This window comes from Physella acuta, unplaced genomic scaffold, assembly GCF_028476545.2.
Source record: "Physella acuta isolate Inbredline_101_S28 unplaced genomic scaffold, ASM2847654v3 ptg001914l, whole genome shotgun sequence".
Classification (NCBI taxonomy): Eukaryota; Metazoa; Mollusca; class Gastropoda; family Physidae; genus Physella; species Physella acuta.
Genome location: NW_026733419.1, coordinates 19,275 through 46,440, shown reverse-complemented (window position 1 = coordinate 46,440; position 27,166 = coordinate 19,275). Strand labels below are relative to the sequence as shown.

The following is a 27,166-nucleotide window of genomic DNA, read 5'->3' as shown; positions in this document are numbered from 1 at the left end:
AACAAAAAAATAAGTCTATTGAACAAACAAATGTTAATGGGTTTTTAATTTGAGTGGCAAGATTAGATTAAGATTATATAATTAAAATTGGGATATATAGCATTAATGGGATATATTTCATAAAATCAAAAGAAACTTAAGTCAAATAAAATAAAGAATATTTTTTTTTTACCATTAAACAATGATTTCAAAAATAGTATGATGATTGAAAATATTGTTATCATATTTATTAACTTATCTTTGATATCTAACTTGAAACTTATGTTATTTATATTTATCTACCTACCTATAAATATACATTATTATGACCATTACATAGAAAATATTTATGCACATATTCTGTTCTTTAAAAAACATGATAATATATTTTACATAAAATATTATGTCTATTCATTCACTGAAGAATATGTTTTTTATTCTCTCAGCTTCATTTAATTAAGGCAAAAAAATAATTTTAAAATGTACATGGTAATTTTTTTTCCTGAGACAAGGGTGTGTGAAACGTAAACAGAATCCATTCATGTGATACAAATACAATAGTTATAAAAATAGAATCCATTCAGGCGATGTTCATGTGTTACAAATAGAATCCATTCAGGCTATATTCATCTAACACTGCTTCTGCATGAAACTCAAACAACAATTTAATACAAATGTACTACTCATCATTAAACCCGACAGTTAAAAAATGTTAAATACAGCATTAAATACAAACATTCCACATTCAACGTGACTTACTGCATTATATCAAACAGCCACCATGCTCTTATCTGACATTTTGTTTAAAAATACAAAACAAAATTCATGCACTCTAAAATGACAATTTTCTGGAGCAGTTACTGCTTTTAAAAAGTTAAAGCATTTGAATTTTAAAGCCAATTTCTTTGTTACTATGTAGCAGCTTACACAAAAAACGAGCATACAACATTACAAGGGAGATCATTCTAGTGGTGGACAACAAATCCAGGCAATCATTGACAATCCACAATATGGAACCATTTTCTTTTATTGCAAGAGCAAATCTTGATGTCTTATCAAATTTTCAAACCTTAAAGATCATTGTGTCAAGATTTTCAGTGCATAACTGGTAGAACCAGAGGCGTAGCGAGGGGGGGGGGCGGGGGCGGGGGGACATATGTCCCCGGGCGCCGACCTTAGGTGGGGCGCCAAATTGAAAGTTTGAGGGGGGGGGGTGCAAATGAAAAGTTCGAGGGGGGGTGCAAATGGAAAGTTTGAGGGGGGGTGCAAATCGAAAATTTGCTCCCGAGGGGGGCGCCAAATTGAAAGTATGTCCCCGGGCGCCGTGAAGGGTCGCTACGCCTCTGGGTAGAACTGGTTATTATAACCTTATTTTCAGTTTTTTTAACCAATATCCTATTATGCATATAGGGCCTATTTTATTGCAAGTCTAAATAATTTATAGAATTATTTATAGTGTAAGTTTAAGGTTTTTTTTAATAATAATATCAGAACAAAAAATCAGATGCTACAAAAATCTGAAATAATAAATTCTAGATTACTTTACAATACATAGGCCTTATATATAATATACAAGCCTATATTTAACTTGTTTACTTTAAAATGTTGTCACCCAATATTAATGTAAACTTTAATGTAAAGTGTGATGTTGGCAGTTCTAAGCCAGTTTTTCCTCCATGTTTAGTTTGGATGGTTTGGCTGCTATCTCAGCCTTGGCAGCCTCGAAATGCCCATCCACAACCTCTTGAGGTGTGCAGCCAATACGGAAATAGGTGATCACTCCTGAAACATTATAGGCAATTAATTAAGTTTATTATGTTTTTATTTCTTACCTCTATTTAAAAAGAAAGATGAAAAAAAAATATCTTTAAAAATAAATTTTGAAACTTTAAGTTTACAATCAGTTCCACAACAGAACTTGATGTTGATGATACCTTACTATCGTTAATTACAATGTTTCTTACCTTCATCAATCTTCAGGCAGTTTACTACAGTTGATGCCACCAGTTCATTGGAGGTTCCATCACAAACCACTGCATCCAATTTATCCCCTAATAAAAATAATTATAAAACAAACATAAAATAGCTGGATATAATTTTTGTACATAGTAAATTACCATTACACTGTGAGTGTACATGTTCATCTATAACATATTTTTTTCTTTTCTCTAAGTCAAGTTGTACACCTCAACTTTAATTAAAATTTAAAAATTTGAGTTGAAGTTAAAGTAATAAATTATTTCATAAAATTTCAAATTAACTAATATATCTTACCCAGAGAGTTATTGACAATTACACCAAATTAACTAAGTAATCTTAGCCAAAGAGTTAATGACTATTATACCAAATTAACCTTACCCATAGAGTTGATGATCATTATAGCAAATTAACTAATTAATCTTACCCAGAAAGTTAAAGACCCTTATACCAATCTAACTAATTAATCTTACCCAGAGAGTTAATGACCATGTCATGATGAGTGCTGTCATCTCCTCCACTAGGATTAGCAGACGACAGTGCCACTGGACCTGACAAACTGACGAGGTACGCCAACACAGAACTGTCCGGCACACGGATACAAATGCTTTTCTCTGTCCCCACATAGTTGACTGAATCTCCCAGACCCAAGTTCTGTGGAGTGTAAGACGGAGGTTAGCAACATCCCCAATAATTGCTGCAGCTACAAGGCTACAAACCATTCCAAATATGCTACATGTATTGCTACCAAATATTGGTGACAATTTCAAATATGCTACAGCTGAAAGGTGATTAACTGTGCCAAATATTTCCATGGCTCAAAGATGAAAACATCACAATTATTGCAGTAGGTAAATGTTGACAAAACATCCCAAATATTGCTACAGCTATAAGGTGACAAACTGTCCCAAATATTGCTGCAGCTAAAAGATAAAAACATTAAAAAATGTTTCTGAAGCTACACTGTGGCAAACACATCCCAAATATTGCTACAGCTATAAGGTGATTAACTGTCCCAAATATTGCTATAGCTCAAAGATGAAAACATCACATTTATTGCTGTAGGTAAATGGCAACAAAACATCCCAAATATTGCTACAGCTATAAGTTATACTATAAGATGACAAGTGATCCTTAATGTCTGCCATTATTGAGTGAATACATGATACTTGTAGCTTTATGTTAAAAAAATAGTGACAGATCTCAGTGGCAAAATATCACAAAAACAAAATATCTTAAGAGTGTATGAGATCTTTTTTCTCACCTATTATCATGTAACTGTGAAAAACACACTACACTTTAAGTTAGGTAATCATCATTGGTGTAGATGCAATATATAGGTATATCAAATAATACAGTGTGGTAAAATCTTATTCTTTTGACTTACCCTTAACCATTCACCCTTGGGAACAACACAGCTGATGCCCCCTGGGTAACAGCGTCTCATGAAGTTCCACAGCAAGTCACTGAATGGTGGGTTGACAGCTGCCAGTTGGTCAAGGTTGGAGAGGCATAGACAGATTGGCTTTTCTGCTGGTCTACCCTGAAATCCAGAGAGAAATTATTTTAAAGAGAAATCACAGCAGCAATTTTCAGTTAGTATAGTTCAATAATACTTCCAAATTATACTTCATAATATTCACATAGCATAAATCTTTACGATGGAAATATAAAGTTTATCTTTTTAAACACCCAGAAATATTAAGAAGTGATTTAAAAAATGGACCTCAGTTATACAGATTTAAATTATGTGAAAAACATAATTTTAAAAAAATTTCTTTCTACAGCAACTTATCTTTTAAGTTATGTTAATAGTAACTTAAACTGAACATGTACATTTAAAATGTAGCTTACTTAATGTACAGTAATGTACATCTTGATTTCTAACTTACCTTGAATTTGTAAATTACTTTGACAGTGTACAATTTATATTATAACTGACTTTGACCATGTGAATTACTTTGATGATGTACATTTTAAATCACAACTTACTTTTACTATGTAAATGACATTGGTGATGTAGGCCTTCAATATAAATAACAACTAAAATACTTACTTTAAAAATGTACATATTAAATTATAACTTGTTTGACCATGTAAATTACTTGGACAATTTACATTTTACTATTACTTACTTCTACTATGCAAATGACATTGGTGATGTAACAACTAAAATACTTACTTTAAAAATGTTCATATTAAATGACAACTTACTTTGACCCCGTAAATTACTTTGACAATGTACATTTTACCATTACTTACTTCTACTATGCAAATGACATTGGTGATGTAACAACTAAAATACTTACTTTGAAAATGAACATATTAAATTACAACTTACTTTGAAAATGTATGTACATATTAAATTATAACTTACTTTGAAAATGTAAATATTACATCACAACTTACTTTGACCATGTAAATTTTCTTGATGGACTCTGGATGTTTGCAGGATCCAGCCACTGCGTAGACCGTGTCCGTGGGGACACCCACCACGCAGCCCTCGTCCAGCATCTTGGCCACTTTGCGCAGCGCTGAGCTGCGACGGGAGGTGAACAAAAGACATGGGGGCTCAGCCTTGTCTGCTGCAGATACCTTCTCCTGGGGACAATTAACATGGTTGATGCTTAAAATGTTCAAGTCATAGCTGTTACTGAACTGTAATATTGTTAACTATAGTATTTATTTTAGTTAATGTTAATACTAATAGTATACTAAGTATAGATAGACTTTAACACCTAAAATGTCCTAAAAAGGTCAAATTTAATGAGTGCAAAGTTATGGCCTATAAAGTATAACTAATGGGTCTTAAAAAATGGATATTTTACTTATTAAAATTTAGGGGGAAAAAGTAGAATATTCTTACTTTAAATAGTTCTTTTGGTAAAAACTATTTACAAATTAGTAGATCTATTATTTCTTTTCAATTTTGGAATTTTATGAAGACAATATTTTTTCAAAGCTTTGAGTCTTGACTTGATCTCTAGATTCTAGATCTAGCTAGATCTAGAAGCTGCTAGATTGATCTAGATGTCTAGATCTAGATTCTAGATCTATCCCCAAAAATGACTTCATTAGTCTACCTCTAAGATTAGTATACCACCCCAACCCCCCCCCCCCCCCCCACCCCTCCCAAATACTGCGTATACACACGCCATTACAACACCTCTATCACATAAACTAGAAATAATGTTACTGATTTCTAGACCTACTTAGATCTAGATCTAATTCTAATCTAGATCTAGATCTAAATCTAGATATTTGAAACAACATCTTGTTTTAAAACATCAAAATGGAATAGCCAGTATTTGTTGAGTTTTGAAATGTAAGCCTACATTTGGCATTTTAGTTTTAGTATTGTAAATTACCTTTATAAGAGGTTCGCCAACAGGAATAACTTGGTACTGAAGGAACGTGTTTATAAATTCTGCAGAAGCTGCATACAAACTCATTACAGCTGTAATTAAAAATCATAATTTTATTATGATTAACAGCTAATATTAATCTCAATATACAGTTGTTGATTTAAAAAAAAAAATCAAAATTGAACTTTCGTGTTAATAAAATCTGGCCAATGAGTTGACAAACCTGCCAGCAAAGCTGTGACGAGAATCATCCATCGAGGGTTGGTGTTGAACACAGTGACGACCTGGGTTATGACGACCAGTTCCATCAACAGAGTGTAAGGGATCCACACACGGGTGAAACTTGGACTCATTACCATGACAACGGTAAATAAACACAGCATTCCGACGGATAATGGACGGAGAGCGAACCCCAAGTTGGCTGTTAAAAATAAACAATATTTGTAGTATTAGTAGACCAACTAGTAAATTTATTTTGGCACTGAGATTTTTTAAACGTTTAAATTCTTTTAGGCTAATAAGGCTGCTTTAAAATAATGTTAAAAAAAAACAACAACTTACGATTGAAAAAGAAAGCAGCCCATATTAGCCAGATAATGGCCAACACAACGCCGGTATAAGCTTTGGCCAGTGAGCCGGCAGCGTAGGCAAGTCTAGCCGCGTACAGGTGCAAGAAAATACCGGCAACCATTATCCAAGGGACAGAATACACCTGCCAACGTAAATTTAAATTTTCAATACAAATTTTAAATTCCAATTTATATGGCTAATATAGTAATAACAGTGAAAGTTTAAATTGCCAAAAATTAGGGCTTATGTAAAGAAAAAAAAACATAGTTTATTTTAATATGTAATGTAGGCTAGTTCAAAGTTCACCGTGTTGAAAAGCAAATGTCACATGATCACGATTGTCTTACCGGGTTGCTTGCCTCTGATGCAGACAGAGCCATCAAACTGACGGTGCTACCGGTGAATAAGATAGTGTCGACTATTTTAAGATCAATGACGTCATCATCCTCATACTCATTCGTAGCGCTGTCTTTTTCTCTGGAAAAGGAAAATTAATTGTTAAATATATATATATATATATATATATATATATATATATATATATATATATATATATATATATATATATATATATATGTTGCGGTCAAAGCCCGAAGTGCGGCCAAAGCGCGGATTGGCCGGCCAATCCGCGCATTGGCCGGCTCTCTTGGCCAAAGCCCGAAGAACTTAGCACTAAGATCGTATTTCGTACATTGGCCGGCCAATGCGCGCACTGGCCGGGACGTACTGGCCAAAGTCCGAAGCGCTTAAACTTGACAGCGTATTTTGTACATTGGCCGGCCAATGCGCGCACTGGCCGGGATGTCCTGGCCAATGTTCTATCTAGACTAAGTTGTGATCGCATTTTCATTATTCTGGGTGCGTTTTCATTGAGAGCAGTGTTACTTCCAGACTTTTTTCTCCGGGGGGCACTTGAAATTTTCGGGGGGGGGGGGGGGGGGCGGTAGGTGACAATGTACGCATCCGTTTTCCAGATGTCGACAGAGGTCACGGTGATCCCCGAAGCGTGATTGCAATTGTCATGAGCGTCGAGGGCGGTTTCTACAAATTAGGAACGGAACATGGTGTTCTAAAACAACTGTATGCTAGAAGTGAGTTTTCAATTCTTCACGAAAAACTACTCTTATTGTCGTCAGTTGGCACTGAGGAAAAATCACTACGAACCATCGCATCATAACAATCATTGACTGGGGGCCAAGGCTACACTCGCTGCAATTGCACAACTAAGTGCACAACAAATCGCTGCAAGTGTAAAAATAACAAGCTGCTATGTAATTCTAAATGCCATAAAAGTTCAACTTGTTGTAACAAATGATGATATTGATAGATTGAGACTATAGTACAATAAAAAATTTGAATGTTTCTGTCATTTACTTTAATTAATAATCAATAAAGACTTAATTTCATGATCCTTACGGCATAAAAAAAACAAAATCTGCTCATGATCTTCTAATTCGAACTTTCGCCAGTCGTGCCTAGCCAGATGATCTTCTAATTAAGACTTTGGCCGGTCCACCATGGCCAGTCTGCGGATTGGCCGGCCAAAGGCCGAAATCAAGCAAAGTTTCGGACTTTGACCGACCTATGGGAGGCGATATTGGCCAATGCGCAGATTGGCTGGCCAATCCTAGCAATGGCCGACTTCGGGCTTTGACCGTAACATATATATATATATATATTTATATATATATATATATATATATATATATATATATATATATATATATATATATATATATATATATATATATATATATATATATATATATATATAAAGAAGCAAAACTTTATTTAGTTATTAGCTTCGAAGATGGAAACTTGTGTCCAATGATTCATAAAAGTAATAGTAAAATTGTACTAAACTTTGAAACACCATTATTTATACTTTTATTTTAATGTTTTTTCAAAGCCCCATTATGTCTTTATGTTAGAAGTAATTGGTATTCTAAAGCTATTGCGTGACTTACTTGAGTGTGCAGAAAATGCTCCCAATAGCGGCCTTCAACTTGTCCGAGTTGATGACCTCTGCCCCGATGTACATGACCGCCTTCTCGGCGATGGAGTTCTCTAGTGCGGACATCCCCACGTACAGGCTAAGAATAGCCACAATGGCGGCCGGGATGCCGAAGGTGAAGTTGTGGGCGGCGACAGGGATGTGGTCCATCGACAAAATGCTCATCACTAAAAATGCCAGGTTGTAGATGAAGACGACCCTGGAACAAAATGTCAGCAAAAATAAAATTAAAAAGGTTAAAATAAAGTTCATGGTACCGGTTATAAAAATCGTATTTTTAGTGTTGATTCATTATGAATTTTCAAGCTTCAATAATTAGATAAATTTATATATATATATATATATATATATATATATATATATATATATATATATATATATATATATATATATATATATATATATATATATATATATATGCCTATATTTATATGTATATGTATATATATATATGTTTATTTATTTATTTATGTATATATATATATATATATATATATATATATATATATATATATATATATATATATATGTATATATATACATATACATACATATATATATATATATATATATATATATATATATATATATTAGGGAGTAAAATCTGACCTGTTGTGACTGGCGGAGACGAGTGTCATGACAATGATGAGGGCTATCAGCGTCCACTGGCCGTAGAAGTTGACCCGGGCGTCGAAAATGTCTGGAATGTTCATGGATATCAGGAACTGGAGAATGGCCCGGGTGTTCCAGAAGGTGGCGTAGATCACGAAGGTGAGGGCGTGGAAGAAATCATGTCGGAGGAAGGAGTAGAAGCTGGCTAAAATCTGGCACAGTGCGGTGAAAACAAACATGGCGATGGCCGGCCGGAAGTCGGTGAAGAATCCAAGATGGTGGAAGGCTAAAACGGCCGCGGGGACGACGTTTCCCAGAAATCCCATCCCCATGGGTTCCGAGTATTTGGTGACTTTTTTTTTCTCGTTTTTCGGAGCCGGTCCCCCGGCGCTTCTCATGAGGAGAGGGTCGTACGGGGCGTTGCCGAACCCGGGGAGAATATACCTCTGGCTGACGCCCTTTAACATCATCACAACGACCGCGTACACCCCGGTGATGACGATAAACAATTCAAAAGCCGCGGCGACTCTACGCCCCCAGTCGAAAAAAGCCCCCACGCCCTCGAAGATTAAAGTCAACAAAATGGCGACCAAAACCGGAGGCAACAGGAAGTTGACGGTGACTGCGCAGACGCAGAGGATGACAGCGACGGCCATGAAGCCGATCAACCCCGGAAGTGTCCCGAGACGGATGGCTTCAGCGTCGCCGGTCTGGGCAGCCAGAATGCGAGAGATGCCCATGGAGGTCCAGAGGGATCCGAAGACAATGAAGGCGGTGGCGGTGAGGTGGTCCCAGCGTCTGTAGGACAGGAGCCCGGCCACGATCTGAAGGATGCCGCCCACAACTATCAGGTGGACACCTGTTGGGGAGGGAGGGGAAAAGGTAAGGTTAGTTTGGTGTATGAGGCAGGTTTAGATCATGCGAAGACGGTAGGTTTGGCTGGTGTCTTAATTAGGTTTCAGACATCGGGAAAAGGTAGGTTATGGTTTTTTTCTGAGGCCGGATCTGGAAATGACTTTGTTGATTGCCATTTTTAAAAACAATTTCACAATTTTACAATATCTTTAAGATTTCTAATTAGTAGTTGATTACATATTAAATGAAGACCCCGCATTTTCTCTACCAATTCTTTGTTCTAAACTACATTTCCACCCCTTACACAAGTAGCTTAAATCCCCTTCCCTACACAACTACATTATTCGTCTACACTAGTTACATCCCCCGCTCAGACCTATTTTATATACAAATGACTCGCCCCCACTACTGTATTTCCTTCCCACCCACAACTACAATACCCCCACTCTACCACTTCCCATATCACACCATCTACAACACCCTACCTTACTCTTCATACTCATGCCTTATACACACCCCCTCCCTCCCCCCCCCCCCCCACCCCCACCCTGTAGACCCGGACATGTGTCTCACCCACCTGACAAGACAAGCGCCGCAGATGAGAACGGGGGGTCCAGGCAGTTCTCTGTGGCGATCATCAGCGCCGCCACGATGTTGGAGATGAGCCCTAGGGCCCCGGGCTCCGCGTACAAGATGGCGGCGAAATCCTCGGCTTCCCCCTCCATTGGAACGCTAGAAAAAAATAAAACAACACAATATTAGTGCCTGCATAGCGAATACACAGCCTTGGTCAGCTGTAGGAGAAACAGAAGCAGCCGGAATGTCGTGGGCCCAGCTTGGAAGAATCGCCCAAAACTGAGTACGGTGGAGAGGTGTGGTTGCGTATATATGCTCCACAAGGGGTCCACAGGGATGATGATAATGGTGATGATGATTGTGATGATGATGGTGATGATGATGGTGATGGTGATGATGATGATGGTGATGATGATGATGATGATGGTGATGATGATGGTGATGATGATGATGATGATGATGATGATGGTGATGATGATAGTAATAATGATGGTGATGATGATGATGATGATAATGATGATGGTGATGTTGACAATGATGATGATGATTATAGCAAATAAAAAGCTTCTCACCTATAACAGAGTGTTTATTAGATTTACATAATCACGTGCTACGTACACATATTCAAACATTGTGCAAAGAAGTACACACAATACAGTTACGTCATACACACAACACATTAAACACTACCTGTACACCCTTTTTGAAAGATACAACACAAACACAATACCGTTACACACGGAGCGGTGTTCATTATTCTGCATACAACAAAGATATACGGCCTAATTATATACAACACAATATTCATTATTCGCCTAACAAAAAAAGAAACAACGTATATTAAACTCGTTCATTAATTATGAAAACCCAGAACGTGATCGCGACACAGTACACAGTGCGCCCTCTATTTACCACGAGCGAGTCTCCCCGGGGGTTCGCCGCGGGCTACAAAGCTACGACTGAACTTTCGTACACACTAAATAACGAAACATTGACATGTGTGAAGTATCAATAGGTACATTTACTTTCACGTAGCGCATGCGTGAAGATCAAAACGTAGATTAATAACCTTTAGTAGCTAATAAATAATGATGCGAAATTTCAGGACATGATAAAGTATCACTTTCTTTCAAGTTGTAGATTATTACTATAAATTAATCAACATTAAAACTGTATTTCCGGAGTATTCATTATTAGCAATATATTTGTTTATTTAAAAAAATACCCTTTCGAATATGACTGTGTATGGGTAAGGTGAAGTAGAGTTCACCTGTTTCGGTAATCTCGGCATAAAACGGATAGAACGACCATCCCAGCCGCCTATTACTTTCCCTACCTTGAGTCAGGTACCCATCAGAGCTGGGTGAGCTCCGGTAAGTTCACAAACCTGTGATTCAAACTGGAGACTTTCCTGGTAGCATTCATCTGTTCTACCACCAAACCGATCACATAATTAGTAAACAGTACGTAATTTACGCTAAAAACTAAAAGATCGTTTGTCATATCGATATATGGATTAAGAACATTAAAAGCAGAACAGATGATATAGCCTATATTTCCAAACAACCTCAAATAAACGAAAGATGTTTATGTTTTGAAAGACCTACCATATTTCTTCCAACTATATGGGGGGGGGGGGGGGGAGACTACCCCAGTCACCCCCTAGGTCCCCTATGTTATACACAATTACTGTCTAGGCCTACTCAGCTGATACGAAATTCAGTTAAAATTAAAGTAACTTGCTATAAGAAACTTAAAGACTAGCACACATTAATTAAGTGCCCTAATTAAATTGGAGTCACTGAAGGAAATCACCACCTAATTGTGTTACTAACTTAAATTTTTTTAATCAGCTATTTCTAGTTAAGTGTTAATCATTATCTCGTTATGTTACTAACTTACTAACTTACATTTTTTAATCAGCTATGTCTGTTTTAGTCCACGGAACATCAACTTGCACACTGACACTAAAACTGATTCGGATACAAATATTTATAGCCTTGAGTTGTTCAGTTGGGTACTGTAGGTGAGCAGTGGTACAGTGTGGATGTACTCACGTGCCCAGCATCAGCAGTGTTGGTTGACCCCCCCCCCCCCCCCACCCCCCACCCCCCAAGTCAAATTTACCTACCACACGATTAAACAAGGTCTGTTTGATTTCACGTCTGCTAAACTAATTAACATAAAGACATGACAACCACCCTTTTCATCCAGTTAAAACAGATTCGCTTCTATCTACACCTGTTTGATTGTCAGGTTTTTTTTTTATTGAACAGGTTCTATAACCCATGTACCTAGTTACTTCCCATGAATTAAATTCTAAACAAAAAGGGACTGAATAAAAAGGGATTAGCTTACCTACGAGAGCGATCTTGTGTCGTTCACTGCTGACTTAAAGCCTTGAAACAAGTCGGTTGTTTTTTTTTTTACCCCCACTTATGTTTAACTAGTGTTGACGTTCCGTGTTGTCAATAAATGTCGACTTCCAGACTCAGCCGGTGCAGTTGCAGTAGAGTTTACGTTATATTGATTTATAATATTTTTGTTTAACTATTTTCTTTTCCTCTAAAAAAAATCGCGTCGAAGTGTGAAATCGCATGCACGCTTTATGTATAACTATCAAATGTTTTTTTTTTAAATTTAAATCTTCAAATATTGAACACAAACATGAAGTAAGTTAGGGTGGACGTGATACGGTGTTGGCTGTGGTTATAAAGGGTGCTTGAACCCCCGCTCTCGGCTTATTCGCGTCACAAGCAATAAAAATAGCAGCCAGTGGTAGTAGCATCCGGCAACAGATCTAAACCAATGAGAAGTCTGGATTTCTTCTATTTTTAACTTACCGGCCGTATGATCTCCGCTGAAGCATGGCAGATTTAATCAGTTAGGAGAATCCCTCTTGTATTTGGTAGGGGGACAAATATGACACATGTAATCCGTAAATTATGAAAAAAACACAAATTAATCAAAGTTTCTCCTTTTTTTTCTAAGTTTAGTCATCGAGAACCAAACACAAATGAACTAAAGTCGTTATTTTTCTTCCAATGAGTTATGGTCAAGGTAGTTCATACATCGCGCTGCTTAGAGAAAAGTGACCGATTGAGAAAAAAAAACACGAATATTAAATAAATACGAGTAATTAAATTTCTTGAGCACGCGAGGGCATATTGTGAGCAGTATAGATGCCAGGCCAATCACCATTGTCCTGCTGCTCACACGCACACAGTCCGGCACACAAAAACAATTGTTGGACGCGCATTCCATCCAGCCGTCTGCTTCTCAAAATAAAATTTGAAGAAAATTTTCAATGAACGTCTGCTTGGGTACAACACTCGTTTTTCTGAAAACCACAGTCACCAATTCATGACTTCTGCTTTGAACCCAACACAAAACTAGCTATTTTCTCCTTTGACTGTTGATTCAGCATACGTTGATTTTTTGTTGTTGTATTCGTCAACATTGAAAAAAAAAAGAAAAGAAAAATGAAGAAACGAAAAAGCTAAAACAAAGTGCAAAAGCACAATTAGTCAAAACTCGATTTCCGCGAGGCAGACGACAGAACAATGACCCAGCAACAGCCCGTTGTTGTGCGGGTTAATTATTTTCAAATTGGGAGAAACGGTGTCAAAAGAGACAATTTTTTTTTTACCTGTCCGTCAATGGTGTGTCAGCATAGAGCAGGTAGAAGGTGTGGACAGTGTGGGCAGTTTTTTTTTTTTTTTTTTTTTTTTTTTTTTTTTTTTTTTGTATGCGTGTGTGAGGACTTCATTGTTTTCTTTTATTTGTTAGAAGCATGCCATGGTATGTCGGTAGGCGAAGGGTGGGCTATTTGTGAACAAAGAAAGGCATTTTGATATAGTATATTTGTCCATATATAGATACACACCGCGCCCCACACACACACACACACACACATATATATATATATATATATATATATATATATATATATATATATATATATATATATATATATACATGCGTCTTTACAAGTGCATTTATAAACAATATATAGAAAAGTATCTATGTAAATATATATTCATTATATGAGTGTATTTCTATTTGTGTGATTGTGTAAATGCTTATGACTATATAATGTTTATTCATTACATAATATATACACGAATGTATAGATAATTATGTGGTAGACATATATATATATATATATATATATATATATATATATATATATATATATATATATATATATATATATATATATATATATATATATATATAATGTTTGTCTGACATTTATTTCTAAGAAATAAAAAAACGTAAGTCTTAATAATAACAAAATGAAGGGGATTAAGAAGGTATTTCTATGTATTGTTTTTACACCGCATGTGTTTACCATTTCGGTGTTGTGCACATTGGTTGGTTGCATGGGAATTGCCTGGTTTCAATTTTGAATTTTCGGAGAAAAAAAATATTTAACATAAAATTTCCCCAAACCTATGTAATATATATTCTTTTCTTCACATTTTACATTTCTTTTATAATCGGAATCCAACGTAAGTGACGTTTTCTGAGAAATATCGATTTTAGGGGCCTTATTGAACCACCCATCCCCCACCCTTTTGAATAGACGTTACCTCCTGTATCATTTAGTAAGATAACGTGACTATTAGTCACGTGATTTAATGTTTTTATTTAGACGGCTACACCAGATACGATAAGACTAAAAGTCAGAGGCGTAGCTAGGGGGGGGGGCGGGGGGGGGGGGGGCGGCCGCCCCGGGCGCCGACCCTATGGGGGCGCCAAAAGGGGTGGGAAAATTTTTTTAAACCTTATTTTATGCTGCAGTTTTGAATTATAAACTGTCTAAGTTAAGAAATGTAATGGCTACACGCATTTACATACTGATTTAACTGTTTTCTATCTTGATTTCTTAATGTAAAACATATACTCTTAAGAAACAGTGACCGGCAAAACCGCTTTGAAGCTTTTCCTAGATGGGGGGGGGGCGCTTTTTCGAGACTTAAAACGGAAGAATTTACACTAGATTGTTGAGTCGATAAACGTTACCACTATTAAAAGAAACCAATTGTATTAAAACGTATTGTACGATTGTTGAACTGTAAAATACGTTAGTGACTTTTATCAAGATGGTGCAGGGGGGCGCTTTTAGGCTAAATAAAATAGCAAAATTACACAGGATTCTGAGTAAACAACCTTTAGCTCTCAGAAAGAAACGAATTGTACTGTGCATTGTATAATTGTGTAACATTTTTAAAAAAAAAGTTAGTTACGTTAAAAACCGCTCTACAAACTTTGTCCAAGATGGTTGTGATGAGTGGGGGTGGGGGGGGGGGCGCTTTTTTCGCTAACAAAAATCGCAAGTATTTGTACTGGATTGGTGAGTAGATAACTCTCTTAACACTTAGTAAAGAAACCAAGTGTATTAACGCGTAATGTACAATTTCAATAGCCAGTTTTGTTAAAAAAAAAGACGCGACTAGTTCTTTGTAAGATTCTTACGATTCTCTCAACTTCAACGTGAGAGATCAGATACTTTTGACCAGTGTTTCTTCCAGACTTTTTTCTCCGGGGGGGGGGCACTTGAAATCTTCGGGGGGAGGGGGGAGGCGGTAAACTTTCTTCGGGGGGGGGGGCGGACACTGTTAAAAGTATATATTTTCTAAATATAAATTATATAAATTTCATTTCGTTCGGGGGGGGGGGGGAGGCGTAAAAATTTTTCCGGGGGGCTTCGCCCCCCCGAAAAGATGCCTGGAAGAAACTGTGTGCGAGAAGGCAGGGCAAATCTGCGAAATCCAAGACTACGAGCTGTTAACATCCGTTGGATTCCAGTTTGTTTTCTCTAGCTTGTTTTGTCATACCATCAACCAATCAACGAAATACCCATGTCGTATTCCAATGTGAACAATAAATATTTCTGATAACTTCTTCTTGTATGTCACTTGTGTGTCCTTACTCTAACAAACTTCGAATCCAACTATGTACCATATCACAACAGAGATCTTTCAAAACTAGAACATAAAAGGCTGGTCTAAACATATTAGCGTTAGCTACAAACTACCCTCTAACACAGATCAGGCTTATTTTTTTTACTGACATTACTAATCTTTCGCAAAAAAAGTTAAACGCATCTTAATGGGAATTAAATTGTCGTAAAGTTTTAAGGAATGAAAATCATACAATGTAATTATTAAACCTTGTCCGGACTGTAGCATACACGCTTACACACACGCTTACACACACAAATACACTCTTACCCACACACAAGCTTATATATAAACACACTATCACACACATAATTATACACACACACACACACACATACATATATATATATATATATTATATATATATATATATATATATATATATATATATATATATAAGCGGGGGGGGGGGCGCCAAATTGAAAGTTCGCCCCGGGCGCCGGGAAGGGTCGCTACGCCTCTGCTAAAAGTGTCTCTACTGTCACAAGCCACACCTGTATGGGATATATATATATATATATATATATATATATAGACATATATATATATATATATATATATATATATATATATATATATATATATATATATATATATATATATATATATATATATATATATATATATATATATATAGACAGATAGATAACGCGGAGGGCTAAAATCCGTATTTATAAAAGAGAATAGAGACACCTTTGCTCTCCCTTAACCTACTTGGGAGGACTACGGTGTTTCCAGACAGATTAACAAAAATGATCAAATAGTAATTCGTTACAGTTAAAAAAACTGTTAATCTAAATAACTATGTTGTGAACTGTGTTAGTCACATTCGAAATTTTAAGGGTGGGGTTAGGTTGCATAAAAGGTACGAAACTGGGGACAGTTATACATTTTATAATAATGTCTTCTTCTTCATTCTTAATTTTGGCCTTTGTCCAACCAAGAATAACGGTAGCAGCTGTTTGATTTTGGAGTCGTCTCTCCAGCTATTGAGCCATCGGGAGTTCGAACTCGGGACTTACAGGTTCAACAACCATGTGCTTAACCGACCCGACCACTCCGTTATATATGAAGACAGGTGTTGTTTATTATTTTGTTGTATTACATCAGGTAGGTGTGGCTTTGTTTCTGTAACGTTGGGTAGGTGTGGTTGAGAATAGTAGTATATAAACACAGCCTTTATTTGTAATTAATTAATATTGAGGGCCGGGTATGATATAAAGCTCAGAAGTGATGGGTACTAAGTTGATACAACTACTTCATTACCCAGCACTTCATTTTTTAGAAGGTGCGTGTTTCTGTGGCACATGAATGGTGTACATACATTGTTATTCGTAACCGAATATGGAAAAACTAATTATTGTTGACTGATAAATGAAGTCAACATTTTTTTTTACGTATTTTGTGTACCGATTTAATTTTTTATCTAATTATTTTAACATTGGTTTAAATAATACAGCATGTTTGTTAAATAATAAAAAAAAATCCTACATTCAAAATGTTTGTGGTATCAATGTTTTGTCGTGTTTTTTTGGAGCAGGGAAGGGGGTGTTTTCCCAGAAATTTTATAAGAAATGAAGGGGGGGGGGGGGGGTGCTATGGAAATATTAAATAACCGTATGAGTGGTAAGGGATGGGTTAAAATATAATGTTTTTGTGTAAAATGTCATGTTTTCGTGCTAAATAATTATGCGAAATAAATATTTGATTTAGTTCCAAGTCTAGTGATAGGCTAGGGTTCGTAATAGGCGAAATTGTTTTAAGGCACCGAATTGAGTCATTCCTGGGACGGCGTGGTCGAATGGTAGAGCGTATGACTGCTAGCCCGAAAGTCTCGAGTTCGGATCCCGATGTCTATCAGATGTCACTAAGTCTATCTAGTCTGATGGGTACCTGAATCACGTTAAACAAACTATTGCGGCTGGGTGTAGTGCAGACCACACTATACCCTCGTATGCCGAGGTTATTGAAACAGATGAACTCTACTTCACCTGACCCATGTGTCTTGGGCACGAACAGGAAAAGATGACGAATTGAATCATTTACTCCTACGTGTTGAACTGAGCAGGATTGAAGGATAGTCCAGGGGGTCGAAATTGGCAGTTTCGTTTTAAATTATCTATTTACATCAGACGTTCTTAGTACTTCACCAACAGGAGACATCACATTAATTCCTGAAAACCATTCCCGCTCTACCCCAGATCAAATTTCATTGGTCGAAATTTTAATTTCAAAATCACGATTTATTTCAATGCTACGAACAAAAAATATCCTGTTTTTTTAAATCATTATTTGACCTTTCATTGATTACAACATAACAATCCTTTTAGTTCCGGGGTAAGGTAAAACACGACCACATGTTTTATTTTAGTATGTTAATACCATTACTGACGTAGGTATTGTATATCACCATACCTTTTTCCTGTAACTTTACTACGCTCTGATTCCTCGCACTCTGAGCTAAATTTAGACCGGAAGTAATCCCCCAACCCCCACCCTCACTCGTCCCACACAAAATATCGCGGTAACTTACTTCACCTTAACACCCGGACCTCCAGGTAAAGAAGAATATAAACGTTGTTTTAAGCCGCTTGTCGCATTTGTTCACCACACGCGCCAACCAAACGACCGTCTATTCACGTGATCTCAATAGACCAATGAAAAGGTGTGTTTGTTTACACCGCATCTAGCAAAAAAAAAAAAAAAAAAAAACCTGCGTGCTTGCTAGGTCACATTTTTTTTCAACGTTTTCAGCTCAACATTAAATATTTTACATCAATATTTGACTGAAAATAATTTCACGTCTGCGTTTAAAAAAAATATTGTTTCACGCGATCAGAGGTTAGCGTCTGGCTTTAGAGGTCAAGCCGTTTTGAACCCATCTTCTACAACTGTTCAGTTAACTTTAAGTTGGATAGAATAAGGTAAGAAAAAATTTTTAAGTTACTTTTCCTTCCTTTAGCCTTAACATTTTTAGGACATATTGTTGTTAATATTCTTTTTCTTTTATCATAACTGAATATTATTTTTACCACTTGTTTTTTTTTAATTCCGATAAAGATACTAAATCAAATCGTTTTTTATTTCATAATTTTAAAAAAAGTTTCTTTTAATACGGCCTATCGTGTATCTAGTACTTAAGGTTTAGGGATTAAGTATTATAACAACTAATTACTCAGATAAATAAACAGCCAAGAAAAGTAAATGGGCTTAGTTTTTAGGTAAAGTTCCTTTTTCGGACGGTCCATGGGACAAGTGAAGTCGAGTTTACATGTTTCTTTGACCTAGGCATATAAGGGGATGGTGTGGTCAGCACTATGTCCAGTCGGACATAACTATATTTATTATGTGAATTATAATAAAGCACACATCGTTATGTCTTTAAAAAGTATGTCAAATGTGTTGGTCATCTGTCAAACTTGTTGGTTATCTGTCAAACTTGTTGGTCATCTGTCAAACGTGTTGGTCATCTGTCAAACTTGTTGGTCATCTGTCAAACTTGTTAGTTATATGTCAAACTTGTTGGTTATCTGTCAAACTTGTTGGTTATCTATCAAACTTGTTAGTTATATGTCAAGCGTGTTGGTTATTTGTCAAACGTTTATGTAATCTCTCTAATGCCGTGGTTGGGTTCCTTTTAGTAAGTTTTTTATTTTAAGATTATGGTTAAAGTTAAGATTTTAATTGTCTTGTTGTGATAGACCAAAGCCCAGTTTTTGAATCTATGAGTCTACATATAAAGCACTGTCTGTCCTCAGAAACTAACAGACTGTCCATCCGTCATCCGACACCAACATGGCTGTCATCCGTCCGTCATCGGCACTGACGGCCACCCTCTACACCCACTGCATCATTTTCGTCGTCGTCGCCATCTTCAACTTCTCCATTGTCGACAATGTCCTGCAGGTCAACTTCGGCTTTGGCATCGCTCTGATGGTGCTGGCACTGATTGCGCTACTGTTGAGTAAGTCATTGGTTGATTCTTTGTTAAGTCATTGGTCAATTCTTTGTTGAGGCGTATTTGGTTATTTTGTTATTTTTAACATGTATAGTTTACCAGTGGTACTAACCGCGCTACCACCGAATAACTCATCATTGGACCATTCTTTGTTTGGCCTTTTTTGTTTTTTAAACTCTTATTTCATAAATTAGATAGTCACAAATAGATAGTCACTTAGTTGTCCATTCCATTAACCCAATAATTTAAAAAAAAAAATGTTATTTTCATTTTATTAAATATATTGCGGATTTTGTTCGTTGACCAATATACCGATTCTTAAATCTAACTTTTATACTCTAGCCCCGAATCTTAGAAATCTAGACTAAAATTTAAAAAATATAGGTGTACTTGATTGCCAACGTTATGTACGAAACATCTGTAGTTTGGTATCAATTAGCTGTGTGTAGCCTTCTATGTTATGACGAATAGTCTTAACTTTAAGTTAATGTTCGGGATTCGTAGTGTTATATCCGGTTGCTAAAAGAAAAGAAAATGGACGATGAATTACCAAAATTGGTTTAGAGGAATTGTATTTGAGACCTTTCATGTAAAGTTTGAACTTGTAACAGAATTAACATTTTTGTCAGTAATGGGAACACATTAATAATATAACACTAAAAGTGGTTTTTAAAATCCCTACAAAACATGTCTTTGAAATACTTTTAAATCAAAGGATTGTATTTGTGTTTTGTTTCCTCCTATGCCAGGCGTGACGTCACCTGACCAAGACAGCAGTCTGCTCCGGTCTCTCCTCATGTCCATCAGCGCGCTCTGGACGGCCGTCGGGCTGTACCACGTGGTACAGTTCTACACCCCCAACAACATCACCGACTCTGAGGCATTATGGGCCGGCTATGGCACCTTCCTCCTGACCTTCCTCTTCTACGTGTGTGGTTCCCTCCACCACAAAGATCGCTTCTGCGCCATCCTCTCTCTTGGCATGTTTCTGTCCTGTATCTTCGAGATCGCTGCTCTCTGGACTCCAGTTCGCAGAAGCGCCGCTGCGTACTATCTCCTCCTGGCTTTGATAACCTTATACCTAACCGTTTCCACGTTATGGACCAGGTTTCGAGAAGGCGAACCCAAGCCTAAAATTTCCCAAAGTGAAGAGTTCAAAACGTCTAAAGATTATATCCCTATGGCGCATGTCATGAATACATTAGCCGCCGCGGTGTATGCTGGGCAGGTGACGCGGATTTTCCAACACGCGTCTGCTGAGTTCACATGGGTGATCGTTGCTGGCGTTTTCCAACTTGTTGCCGCGGTGGTTGCCGTCAGGCGAAACGAAATCTACCACGGGCTCTACTTCATCTTCCACGCCACCTTCTGGATCACCAACGGTTTCAACCTCGCCGTCGTTTTCACGACAGGCGAGCTTGTCCCTCTTACCCTCATCGCCGCCACCGTTATCCATTTCATCATCTTCGCTGTCATTGCCATCATCTCTCTGACGCGTGAAGTGTACCAGCTGCCCCAGAATCTGGCGCTGTGTGTTCTGTGTGTGGCTATTCTCGTCGACGACAACAACTCAGGGGCGTTTCTCGGGGCGATGGGGTGGATCCTGTTTGTTTTCTCCCTCTACGGTCTAGCCGCTCACATCTCCCGAGTTAAAAACTCCGGTTTCAAACTCCCTCTAGGTACGCGTCTTGTTGATCCAGCGAGAATCGCAAACTTTTTTCTAACGCATTTTAAATCATGTTTCTCGCATGTCAAAACAATAAGCACTTCATCTAAACAAGGGAAAGCTTTATTTTCTGCTGATTTTACTCTCGGTTACTCCCGATACGGTGGTTTTGATGTAGCAGGTTTTGCTTTAAACGCTATCGCCGCTGTAGCCATTCTGTGGAGTCCTTCCGGGCTTTGGGTTTTACCTTGGGCTGTTGTTCTAGGCGGTATCGCTCAGATGATTGTAGGTTCGATCTGTTTCGCTAAAGGGTTATCGTTCGAAAGCTGTGCTTTCTTCACTTTCGGGTCACTGTGGTTGATATGGGGTCCGGCCCGGGGGATCGGAACGATAGATCAGGACAACTCCGCCGCCATCATCACCGGATGTGTCGGCTTCTTGTCCGTCGGCCTTCTTCTTCTCGGTCTTTCCACGATCATCAACAAAGCCTGGACGGTCCTGACTTTCTTCTTCAACCTCATCATCGTCGGCAATCTTCTCCACGCCGTCAACGCCAACGGTTCTTTCATCTACGAGATCGTCATCACGGTTCTTTTCGTCATCGTCTGCATCTACTGTTTCATCGCCACGGCGCTCAGGTCGGTGTGGGGGAGGGAACTGCTGCCCCTGGGGAAACCGTTCCTGCAGGTCAGCTTTCTGCACTCGCAGGGGGAGCAGGCGTTCTGGGCAGACGGTAAACGTGCGAGTGGGGTCAAGGCCATTGCAGGTAAATATAATTGTCTTTTTTATCTTTACAAGTACATACACATTAGAACCAATGTTTTTGTTTCTTAAAAAGTATATAGCCTAAAGACTACTCTATGATTGTAATTGTACGAATTTATTGCAATTTAGTGATCCCGACTATGATAATCATGATAATGATACTTCTGTAAAGGTATATCTATTATGCTATTGATACTTCAGATATCATGAACAGAGGAGGTATCTGCGGTATACCAACAGATACAGTTTATACTCTGGTCGCTGCTTGCAAGTTCCCTGCCTCAGTTGAGGTAAGTTTCATCATGTTTGTTAACAATTCTCTTACACCAAACCATGTTTGTTAACAGTACTCTAATGTTAAACCATCTGTATGTTTGTGCATCTCATACCCTTTCAATGTGTGCGAAATGTCTAGTGGTTACCATATGTAAAAGTATATAATCATGGTAACGATTTCTCTAAAGCAAAACTCCTTGTACAGCAAATTTTACTATCGCAACTAGTGTACCGTATGCCACATGTTTATGCCATATACCGATTGTATCGTGGGTCCCATATGTATTACCATACACCTCTTGTATCTGATCACCAGAGAGCGTACAACACGAAAAAGCTGGCCGAAGACAGGCCCATGTCCATGTGGATCTCCAAAGTGGAGCAGCTTGAGGCAGGTCGCCCCCTCTTTGGCGAGCTAGTCTGGGGCCTGATGAACGAGATCTGGCCCTCAACCGTCAGCCTTGTCGTCCCCAAAGGTGAGGGTCACGGTTCAATCGCAGTCCTTGTAGCATTAGCTCTGGTAAACTTGACTGATTTCAGAGTCAAGTGGAAAGCATATCTTGAAAGTGAACTTGTTGTACAATATATATATATATATATATATATATATATATATATATATATATATATATATATATATATATATATATATATATATGTATATGTATATATATATATATATATATATATATATATATATATATATATATATATATATATATATATATATATATATGTATATATATATATATATATATATATATATATATATATATATATATATATATATATATATATATATATATATATATATATATATATATATAAACACTCGTATAAAACACGTAACATAAAAATCAAAAATCTTAAAACATTTTAAAAAAAAAACTAATTTACAATCTTAGCTCGTATATAAAAGTAAGACATTATACAAAACCCCATCAGACAAAACACTATAAAAACCAAAACAAAACCTCTCCACAATATCGTTAAGAACCGCTAAAGTACCTGACGTCAAAAAAACGTTTGGTTCCATCAGGTGAATGGCTCCAGACTCTTGGCATCGGAGAGTCCGAGAAGTACATCGGGCGTCCGGACAGCATCGCCTGCCGCATGCCGGACAACACCGTGACGTCACACCTCATCGACCAGACGGGGCCGATCGCCGTGACGTCAGCTAACCCCACGGGCGAGGCGGACACGACCCACCACCTCCAGGTTCTGGCCAAGCTGGGCCTAGAAAACGTAGGTTTATATTTTGTTTGGGTCCATTGGCCAAGCATCATTATTAAAACTGTAAATTGCTTTATTTAATACTGTTGGATGTTGACAAGAGTTTCTTTCAGGCATCTATTTGGGGGTTGGGGATGTGCCCTTCCTCGAAAAAGGTCTATCCCCCTGCCCCCTCGTGAATAAAATTTAAAATATTATTTATATAAAAAATATATCATTAATACGTTTCCGCTCCCCGGAAATTTAAGTCCGCCTCCGAAAGATTCAAGTGTCTTTCCCCACCATATTGAAAAATGTCTGAAAGAAATACTGGTGGTGACAGCTTGCTATTATTGTTATAGTAACGAGTCTTAGCTTTTTAGATGTTTATATGCCAAGGAACTCGAAGTCCCCGGATTCTCGCATTCAGATTTCGCCTCTGTTCCACAGTGCGATGGTATCCTGTGTTCCGGGCCCTCTCCGGAAAACATGGCGTCCACTGTCGTAGACTGCCGGAAGTTGAGCACCGAAGGGAAGCTGGCCTTTTTCAGGATCGGGGTCGTCCCCAGGTCACAGGTCGAGGCCATGTTTGAGAAGGTCAAGGCCATTCACGAAGGTGGTGTCCCTCCGAGCATCGCGTCCACGACTTCAGTTGGGAACGGTTGTCACGTGAATACGGGATTTGTGGTGAGTACAGGACATGTAGGGCATGGGGTTGGACATGTAGGACATGAGGTAGGACATGTAGGATATGGTATTGGACAAGTACAGGACATGTAGGACTTGGGGTAGGACATGTAGGACAAGTACAGGGCATGGTATAGGACATGTAGGACATGGTATATGACATGTTCGACATGGTGTAGGACATGTAGGATATGGTGTAGGACATGTAGGACATGGGGTAGGACATGTGGGACATGGGGTAGGACATGTAGGACATTGTGAAGGACATGTAGGACATGGGGTAGGACATGTAGGACATGGTATAGGACACAGTATAGGACACATAGGACAAAGTAAAGACATGTAGGACATAGTGTAAGACATATAGGACAGTATAGGACATGGTGTAGGACATGTAGGGCATGGTACATGACATGTAGAACATGGTGTAGGACATGTAGGACATGGTGTCGGGCAAAATATTGGGACACATAGGACAAAGTATACGACATGTAGGACATTGTGTAGGACAAAGTAGGCATTGTATTTGTAGAGTCATTATCGGACACTGATAGCACAACTACCCATGTTGTCTAAAATATTCATTCGACTAATTAGTTTAATTTGTTGAACAGGATGACCACGGTGACCTCGGCGACAACGCCATCTACGGCGAGACAGCCGCCAACACCAGCCAGTCGCAGATCGTGCCTTCCGTCTCCAACAGCACCAACACGTCCTTCGACGTCAGCTTCGCCGAGTCCACCGCCGACGACGACGCCCAGCTCATCAACGTCATCGGCTCCGGTTTCCTCCGCCACAGCAAGCACAACCCCGCTGCAACTGGACTCGCCGGTCGCGTGAACAAAGTCTACGATAGCCTCAGACCCCTCCAGCGTAAAATAGACAAAGCCAACACCCCTAAGCAGAATGGGCACACCCCGCTTCCCAGCCCCGCTCAGGACTCTGAAGGTGATACGGACAAAAGCTCGAATTCCGGAAGCGATTCCTACGAACCCATGCAGATTCATACGCCAAGGTCAGGTGCCAGTATTGACGACCTTCAACAAATTGATCTGATTTCTGATAATGTAGCGCCGAATTTTAGTATAAACCCGCTCTTTGATGAGACTCCAATGTATACAAAACTTTAACAAAAAAAATCTAAATTGCTCCTTAAATTAAAAAAAAAAAACTAAGCAATAACTTTGGATAGGTGATTCCTTCATTTCGCATTTTTAAAGTTGCACCAATTAATGACGTCATGCTGTTGTCTCGAAGTTAAGCACCGGTGGGGGATCATTCATTAAATTATTTCAACTTTTCAATGCTTTAATCTCTGATTGCCATGAGGGTATAATATGTAGGTTACATTTTGGTGTGAGTTAATCATGTGCTAAATATCAGCTTGTGATGTAATGTATTTTTACCATATGTAATCAAGGTTGTCTTTTTATGGTAAACTGTTAAATCGCTCAAAAGGAAACATGTATGTGTATGTATGGTTGTCACATTAAGACATATGGATGGACTAAGCCTGCTTGTGGTCTTTAATATAGCATATACAATATATATTTTGTGGAGGGGTTGGCGGGGGAGGGGGGGGGGAATAGAGATTTAATTCCTAAGATATGTGCCTATAAGCACATATACATTAAGAAATATGTGACAGAAAAATGATGTGATATAAAAAATTACAAAAAAAAAGTTTTTTAAAACTTCATATACAAAAAAATGCCAACATTTTTTAGTGACTGATCCTACACCCGATAATTGTATGCGAAATTGTACATTTTATAAATGTTGCATAATGTAGGAATGTTTTGTTTTTTTAAATAAATGATGCATTTTGTATAAAAGTGGCATTTTTTAGGAATGTTACAATTGTATGAATATTATATGATGTATGAATGTTGCATTAGCTTACGAATATTGCACGCTGGTCATAATTTGGAAATTGTACATTTTATTGTCACTTTTTGTTTACAAAAACAAATAACAAACATATTCTGTCGAACGAGAAGCTACTACGAAAATATATTTAAAATGTCACCATAATTAACATTGTTTTTTCTTAGCTTTCTATATATTGTGATGATCCTTTTATGCTTATGTATTATTATGTCTATGTCATGGTACAAATCATGAATGAATATTGTATGGGGCTTATATTATGAGATAAGATGTATAGAATGTTCTATTTTTAATCACATGACAAGTTGTATTATGTGTATACTCCGTACATTTAGGTCTAATGTAAATACTTCTTACTGCTGAATTTAAAAAAAAAATGTTTGAAAGAATTTTTCGTTATTATTTTTATGAATATTGTTTTTCATGCATTTGGTAAATAAAGATGTGAAAAAATTTCAAACTCTTCACTATTATTGATCATACTCGTCTATAATCAAATACAAAAACTTTCATAAGCTATACCAGTGGTTTTTAACCTTTTTTTAGAGGTACCGAACCCCATGAGTTTCAAATGCGTATTCACCCAACCCTTCTTAATAGTTCTATCGTCCGCAATGACAAAATAATATGAGTCGGGCGTGTGCTTTGATCTCCGCCGATTCCCTAGGGTTCGATCGAACCCAGGTTAAGAACCACTGTGCTAACTAATGCAAAAATGAAGAAGTACCTCAGAAAACGAGCAAATTAAACAAAAAGTTAACTGTTGAAAACTGTGTTGGAGAGATGTGTGAT

The 27,166-nt window shown here is 37.6% G+C and overlaps 2 protein-coding genes across 4 annotated transcripts; one reads left to right on the top strand and one right to left on the bottom strand.

The window, feature by feature from the left end:
• Positions 1 to 1,199: 1,199 nt before the first annotated feature.
• Positions 1,200 to 12,902, bottom strand: LOC131931204 (uncharacterized). Of its 3 annotated transcripts, none has more exons than XM_059287911.1 (13): positions 12,792 to 12,902; positions 9,950 to 10,104; positions 8,515 to 9,376; positions 7,859 to 8,104; positions 6,239 to 6,368; positions 5,883 to 6,033; positions 5,545 to 5,742; positions 5,325 to 5,413; positions 4,366 to 4,557; positions 3,344 to 3,499; positions 2,430 to 2,610; positions 1,944 to 2,030; positions 1,200 to 1,761 (listed from the first exon to the last, which is right to left on the bottom strand). In XM_059287911.1, the coding sequence occupies exons 1-13, from the start codon at positions 12,815 to 12,817 to the stop codon at positions 1,637 to 1,639; spliced, it is 2,598 nt and encodes an 865-aa protein (XP_059143894.1). In that variant the 5' UTR covers positions 12,818 to 12,902; the 3' UTR covers positions 1,200 to 1,636. The 3 variants fall into 3 exon arrangements, with proteins under 3 accessions (XP_059143894.1, XP_059143895.1, XP_059143896.1); XM_059287912.1 differs by lacking the exon at positions 12,792 to 12,902 and adding an exon at positions 12,307 to 12,626; XM_059287913.1 differs by lacking the exon at positions 12,792 to 12,902 and adding an exon at positions 11,859 to 11,933.
• A 5,623-nt stretch (positions 12,903 to 18,525) lies between these two features.
• On the top strand, positions 18,526 to 26,814 carry LOC131931202 (uncharacterized). Its single transcript, XM_059287910.1, has 8 exons — positions 18,526 to 18,841; positions 19,676 to 19,881; positions 20,625 to 22,307; positions 22,508 to 22,596; positions 22,899 to 23,058; positions 23,622 to 23,827; positions 24,245 to 24,481; positions 25,096 to 26,814. Exons 2-8 carry the CDS (start codon positions 19,713 to 19,715, stop codon positions 25,612 to 25,614), a joined length of 3,063 nt encoding a protein of 1,020 aa, XP_059143893.1. The 5' UTR covers positions 18,526 to 18,841; positions 19,676 to 19,712; the 3' UTR covers positions 25,615 to 26,814.
• Positions 26,815 to 27,166: the final 352 nt, after the last annotated feature.

Excerpts from the sequence above, each read along its gene's own strand:
- LOC131931204 (XM_059287911.1), bottom strand. The coding sequence starts at position 12,817 with ATGCTTCAGCGGAGATCATACGGCCG. Across the intron at positions 6,369-7,858 it reads AGCATTTTCTGCACACTCAA|AGAAAAAGACAGCGCTACGA; the intron begins GTAAGTCACGCA and ends TTCCTTTTCCAG. Across the intron at positions 5,414-5,544 it reads CGTCACAGCTTTGCTGGCAG|CTGTAATGAGTTTGTATGCA; the intron begins GTTTGTCAACTC and ends TTTTAATTACAG.
- LOC131931202 (XM_059287910.1), top strand. The coding sequence starts at position 19,713 with ATGGCTGTCATCCGTCCGTCATCGGCACTGACGGCCACCCTCTACACC. Across the intron at positions 22,597-22,898 it reads AGTTCCCTGCCTCAGTTGAG|AGAGCGTACAACACGAAAAA; the intron begins GTAAGTTTCATC and ends TCTGATCACCAG. Across the intron at positions 23,059-23,621 it reads CAGCCTTGTCGTCCCCAAAG|GTGAATGGCTCCAGACTCTT; the intron begins GTGAGGGTCACG and ends TGGTTCCATCAG.